General features: G+C 25.8%; 1 protein-coding gene across 1 annotated transcript in view; it reads right to left on the bottom strand.

The window, feature by feature from the left end:
• The window catches only part of LOC100569736 (fatty acyl-CoA reductase wat-like), a 7,588-nt gene extending 4,693 nt beyond the window's left edge, over positions 1–2,895 (bottom strand). Inside the window, exons 1-5 of the mRNA XM_029489745.1 lie at positions 2,220–2,895; positions 1,558–1,806; positions 1,192–1,319; positions 995–1,104; positions 655–801 (exon numbers count right to left, since the gene is read on the bottom strand). Coding sequence (XP_029345605.1) covers positions 655–801; positions 995–1,104; positions 1,192–1,319; positions 1,558–1,806; positions 2,220–2,402 — 817 coding nt within the window. The 5' untranslated portion in view covers positions 2,403–2,895. The remainder of the gene's footprint in view (positions 1–654; positions 802–994; positions 1,105–1,191; positions 1,320–1,557; positions 1,807–2,219) is intronic.
• Positions 2,896–7,392: the final 4,497 nt, after the last annotated feature.

Below are 7,392 nucleotides of genomic sequence, written 5' to 3'. Positions count from 1 at the left end.
TTGAATGATTTGAATGAATTTAAAAAAGTTAAAACAAAAAAGCAATAGGTAGTAGGTAGTAGGTACTACAACTGTACTAGCTGTGCAGTGTAGACTACTATATAAACTGTAAAGTGATTACTGATTAGTGATTACTTATACTTGAGAATATTTGTATAGTAATAATTTATATTTTATTACGGGTTTTGATTGCAGATTGTTATCATATAATTTATATATAAACATCAGACGGTAAACACGAGATTTATTTTTGTAATTCATAGAAGAAAAACATGATTTGTTTATAATCAACTGGCTATCGTAAATCGGTTCAGTTATTCTAAGTAATATAATAAGAACCAAAATAAATTATAATTGGTAAATTCAATACCCTTGAATTTTAGATTTCTCCCGTTAAATTAATTATAGGTTTGTATATATTTATAAATAGATTGTCGTTTGCCATTGGATATGAGTCGAGTAAAAATGTAGTATTTCGCCGGGTACCGAGTAAGAGCCGGGTAAAAATGTAGGTATTACGACGGGTAACGAGTAATGCCGGGTAAAAATGTAGATATTACGCCGGGTACCGAGTAAGAGCCGAGTCTTAAATATGATATCGAGTACCCGGCCATCGAGTAATTGCCGGGTACCCGGAACATCTCTAATTGGCAGCGTAGTCGATTGGGACAATATCGGCTTTTTTATCCAATGACATTGGAATTGCTCTTAAGATTCCGAGCATGCATGAATTAATTAAATAAACAAACCCTTGCACATTATCCATCCAACCTGGTTCTGGTTCAGATTGTGTGCACCCTACTACAGTTATATCGTTGTTTAATATCTTATAAGATTACATGTTTCGATCAAAATAGTATAATGTAAATATAATAATCTAACTCATAAGATAAACTTTGTTTTTTTATCGTACAAAATATTATGAACAATGAAAAGCAAACATCAAATGTTTACAAATTTAGTATTTTTTATACTATAAACATGAAAATCTTACTAATTGAAGGACGAAACACTGAAATCGGCAATTTGTTTTCATTTGTTGATATCATATTTTCTGAGAGTGCTTTAGTGAAAATGTATGTATTAGGCCAATCTTTCAAAACGCTATTTTTCACGGAATATATTGTATAATAAATTAAAAACTAGGAAAAATATAAACACCTAGTATGAAATGAAAAATAAATTATTTACTTGCGTGTTTCTTCATCAAGTTCAATTATTTTTTTTAATTCTTTGGCTGATATTGAAACGTGATAGAATTCTTCTTTAATTTCACTTCTCGGACAGTGAGAATAAGCGGTTGATACATAAACAAAACCCTGAAAAAATTAATATTTTATATACGAATTCCGTGATTTTTCACACATTTTTCTTAATTACCGTAATATTGAATTATTATGTTAATTATTTTGAATTTAATTCGTCTTAAACTATCAAAAAATTTAATTTTGAAAAGGTTATTGGTACTTTGAAAAAATAGTTAAATTAATCACACTGTATAACTAATTTGTATTGAATAAATATAAATTTTAACGATCTATTTTTATTTTCTATTACCTTAAGATAATTCATTTTCGCCCCTAGTTCTAATACATTTTCTGTCCCTTGGATGTTTATTTTTGTTGCCATATCAAGAGTTTCATTAAATTTGACTGTAGCAGCACAATGAAAAACGAAATTCACATTTTTTATCAGCCAATCACAATCATCTGTTGAAATATCTAATGATTGTTTATCTATATGTCCATCAATTGTTTTTATCTTGGTGACGAAGTCAGGGCTTTCAAATCTAAGGCGGTCAAAGATCTTAAAACACACAGTACAATTATTAATTAAATATTGTAAAATTAAACCTTTTAAAAAGTGTATTATTAGGAAAGAAAGGGCATCGAAATAAAATGTGTGTAATTATAGTTTAATTATTTACTGTAAATATATATGAATTATGAATCATGATCAATTATATTTAGATTTTATTAGAAACATCATACAAAATATACAATAATCGGGTATAATTTAGTACCCTGGTCTAAAAGAAATTGTGCCTGTAATAAATTTGATAATATATTTTTTAACCGTGAAACACATCCAAAATAGATTATAGTATTATAGAAATATAATTAATAACTATTACCTATAGCATGTTTGATTAGTACATTTTTCAAAAAATAATTTTCGTACATCAACTTTTAAGTACCTACAAAAATATGTATACTCACTGATTGTTTAAATATATTCGCAGCTCGTTCACTGGCAGGTACTCCATATTTACCTCTAACGAGAATCGCAATGCATTTCACATCACAAGACCTTAATAGTTTTTCCGTGAGTATTTTCCCTAGAAACCCCGTACTTCCGGTAACGAAAACAGTCCCATTCCTAAACGTATCTGCTATACTCATTTCAATTTTTTAATTTTTTTTAGTTTATTGAAATACAAAAAAAAATAGTTCACACTACAGCTTTCACTCTGTAGAAATTTTACCTACTAATACATTAATAACTAATACGTGAATCAGTTTTTATTTTATTTTATATATACTATGCGTGTTCTATACACCGGTGGACCAAAATTCGTTTCTTCTAGCGCATTCCCACTACAAATACTGCTAGATATATAACTATAAATAAGTATAATATTAAAATCTATAAATTAGATCAGATGACAACAGAGATTCAAACCGTGTGTGATATATCGTGAAACATATATATTTTTTTTATGGCAATTTGCTGACCACTTTCTGGTTATCATACTTTAATTTCATCAATAAAGCAATTTTAGTGGAGCGATAAATAATAATTATTATATTGATTTTGTAATGTGTATGTGATGTGTGTTTTAAAAAAAAAATTTTTTGTTTCATCGTCTTTTGGATTATTGAAAATACTGCAATCTTTAACTATGTTTTAAGGGTTATGAGTATAAAATAATTCACATGACATTTTCACTTTGAAATATTGATAAATATATTTTATTAAATTATTTTTTAAACCGTGTTTTTTGGTATGTCTCATAAAATCATCAATAAATGGTCATACTAATTTCATACCTAATTATTTGTTATCAATATTTAAATTCTGGTCATGATAGTATAAAAAAAAGATATTATATATTATAATATATATAATAATATGTAAGATAGATAATTATTATATAATGTGTACTATATGTAAGAAATATTTCCAAAATATTTTTTATGAACAATTAACTAATTAGAGTGTCAACTGTACTGTCTACTAAAGTTTTAAATTAAAATTTGTTTTTTTATTTCATTAATATGGAATATTTCATGAAAGTTTCGTTAAAAATAGTTCATGAAATATTTAAAAAAAAAAATTCATTACATTTCTGAACCTATATACTATGATAATATCTTTTCTGGTAGGTAAATTACTCAAGAATAGTGAAAAATAAAAATTATAAGTACTAAAAACTGGTATTTTTTTTATGAAAAAACAAGTTTCTTCCAAATTTAATTTTCTTATTTAATTGTAATTCGTAATTTATTCAAAAACAAATAAGTGTGGTAAATTAACTTGAATATTTAACCAAATGTGTTCACCAAGTCTTACATCGTTTAGTTTTCAAATATTTATTATTAAAAAAAAAAAAAAAAATATTTGTGAACATAATATATATTGATTTTTTTTTTAGTTTTTATTCTATAAATGTCAACTAAAATATGTATGCTGGGCATAGTGCCCAGTCAAAATGTTCAAAAGGGTTGATAATTTAATATAAAGTTCATCATAAACTGTTATTGATTGAATTAATAAAAATAATTTGAGTGGAAATTCACAATAATTATTAATTAAGAGGTACTTATTTGAAATTTAAATGAGGACAACATTTGTTAAATATTTTGTAAGCAATTAAAAATGTTACGATTTTCAATTTTAATGGGAAGCTTACGGCTATGGTTGTACGTTTTACTGACAAGTTTCCTCACTAGTTTTACTTATCATTTATCACCATTATAAGATACCCAAAATGCTTATAATTTATATAGACCTTTATTTTTATAGACATTTAAAAATGTACAATTTTACAATGTTTGATATTTCAACGAAAAACAAAAATTTTAGCTATATTCTTATAATTAAAAAAATATATTATCCATCAGTACTTGAAACTTTTCGTCATAACGCATATCATTATTTACTAAACACAATGGAATATTAAAAATGTTTGAATTAATTTTGTGCTATTTATCACAGTCTACTTATAAATACCACAAACTTTTTCACACCATTTCGATGTTTATTTACGGTATTGATTTAAAATGTTATGTGCCATTTAATTTTAAAGTTTATTATTATAATGACAATCATTTATGGTATAAATATCTACTTTTATATAATAATTGAGAATAATAAATCTGATTCAACTTATCCTATTGCTAATAAAATAAATTAATCACTTATTTTGCAATAAACATAATATTATTATAATAAAATATAATATTTAGGCTGACAGTCACGTCTAAACCAAATGGATAGATAATGATAACGATAGATAATGATAGGTACCTAGTATAAGCATTTTTGTGAACATTTAAAGCACATACGTTAAACATTTTTGAATTTAATGAATATTTTTTTTGATGATAATTTAACAGATTAAATAACAAATCATTTTATTAGAAAGAATTTTTTTTTATATATTTTGTTTTATTTAACTTGTGATCATATAATTATAGTTATTTCACGCGGCAATATTAATAAATGCATTTATGGGTTATATATTTGACGAACCGGCACATGTAGATTCAAAGTACATAATATACAGACACAACCTTGTACATAATCATAATATTATATTTAATTACAGGCGATAACCATTCATTCAACGCAGCGACAGGAGGTCGTAATACTCGCCGTATACAATGCATCACATATACTTACCAAAATGTCCGTTCAGCATTTCCAATTTTTTTTTTTGTTAGCTTAAATAGTAGAGTGAATTATGTTATCAAACTTAAATGTTAGAATATTATTATAGGTACATGTTAATAATGTAATGTTTAAATGAGTTATGACAATGAGTAGGTGTTTAAATTATTATTATTAAACATAGGTATAATAACTCACTTGAAAATTGAAATATCGTTAAAAACCAATGAGAGAACTCAAATCGTGTTCTTACATTTAGTTTGATAATAGGACAAATTCACAGTACCTATTATATATCAAAAATAACCACACAAAATTTTAATTGTTGAATCTGAACGTATATATTTTTGTATATTATGCATTAGCAATACTATCTATACAACTGTGGATACAACTTCATAGACCTCTTAATATTTCACCAAAATTCATCCTTTATGCATGCTAGTTGTACATGCAGTCACACAGATCAAAATAATATTTCAAAGTCAAAACTATTAGGAATACTTGAATACTCAGCCGTATTAACTAACCACTAATAAAATGTAGTTGAGTTAATAACAAATACATGCAAATAATCATTATTTTTATGTTTTGTGTTGTAATATATTATATTTCTATACTTAAATAAAAACACAGGATAACTAATAGTGACGGTCTGTATGGAGTGTGGGGTAACCTAATGGCTAATATACATACTACATGTACATACTCTTTAGGCATATATCTATTTATGCATTATTATTATACACACGTGACACATTCAACACATAAATATAATATTTATTATTTAATACCTCTCTGATCAGACGTTTAGTAAAAACAACACAATCAATTATTAACGGCGCCAGACAACATTCACATTATAAAATCATGAACGCATTGTAACTCATATTAATATAAATATTATACTTCAAGACCTATCCGATCAGACGTTCAGTAAAAAGAACACGATGAATTAAACACAGCGGCACCTTTGTAACACCGCACAAAATAAAACCATAAACACATCAATACTTTAACGTTACGTTACGTAATTGAACGTTACGTTCAATCGATATACACCGACAAGGAAGGGATTATACAAAAATCGTTCTATATTATAAGGATATGACAAAATCGACACTTTTTGCCAGAGCAGCCAGTCAAGCTTGTCTTTCACACAAGAGGATCCGATGCACAATGTCCACGCCAGTATGCACTTCGACAATATTTTTGCCATTCAAAGCGAGTGCGTTTACATAATATATTGTATGTATATTGAGTTATTCCAGCATTCGGTATGACTGTCTAAATTAATTATTTGGTATTATCGAACAAGTTCACCTTGTTAATTATTTATTCGCCTATCTGTTTACTCTTTGCAATAATATAAGATTCTGGAACAATCATCGTATCATAGGTCCGCTGCATTATTATTACACAATAATATATAACTACGCTGACTAACGTAAATTGCATTCGGTTGGTGAATTTACTATATATACTCTCGTTACGAATGTAGGGATTTTGAGAGCATACGATAATAGTCACATCCCAAATCATAGATAACAAATTCATATGATATTAGTGTTTGAATCATATCATATATCCAGTCCTGTAAAGTATTTGAGTAAAAGTATTTGAGTAAAAGTATTCAAATACTTTTTTAAGTATTGAATAACTTTTTAAATACTTTCAGCATGAAGTATTTTGAATGGTATTTTAAATACTTTTTTTTGTATTAAATACTTTTTGGTATTGAATACTTTGGTTTTTTATTTCGAACATTTTATTTTTATTCGAAATAATTGGTTGGAAAAATATTATTGTCAACTACAATAATAGAATAATAGTTTTATTTAATATTCTGTATTTCTGTGTTTGCCGAAGTCCAAAGGTTTGTGAAAACCAGATTTCTAAAAAAAGTTATTGAATATTGAATAACAATATTCCCTTTAAAACTATTAGATAACTATTAGATTACCTACTTCCTATGTGTTTATATTACGATAATTAGAAACCCACTTTAAAAACCAAAAGTATTTGAAAAGTATTCCAAAAACTTTTTCAAAGTATTTGAGTAGTATTTGAAATACTTTACAATTAAAGTAATTGAGTAGTATCTTAAATACTTAAAAAAAAAATGTATTTGAGTATTTACTCAAGTACTTTTTAAAAGTATTCTTTACAGGACTGCATATATCATACATAGTACTCATAATATATTTCTTAATATACTAAGTTTTAAATATACAAATCAAAACACATAATACATACGTATACTGGGTGATTCTTTTATCATAGAACACTCATTATTTCAAAAAGTATAAATTTTTTTGAAAATATTTTTTTACGTAGTTTCTAGTCGCTTATAAAACAATGTTTTTCTTAAAAAATTATATTTTTAAATATTTTTTATCCTTATAATTTTTTAAGTTTTTTACTTTTTTGAATGACAACATAGGGTTTTGATTTTATTTTCCAAAGCAGAATGTTTTTCTTAATATTTTGATACATGAA

Source organism: Acyrthosiphon pisum, chromosome A2 (assembly GCF_005508785.2).
Source record: "Acyrthosiphon pisum isolate AL4f chromosome A2, pea_aphid_22Mar2018_4r6ur, whole genome shotgun sequence".
In the NCBI taxonomy this organism is placed as follows: Eukaryota; Metazoa; Arthropoda; class Insecta; order Hemiptera; family Aphididae; genus Acyrthosiphon; species Acyrthosiphon pisum.
Note: the sequence above shows the minus strand (reverse complement) of the source record. Positions and strands in the feature narration are given on the sequence as shown.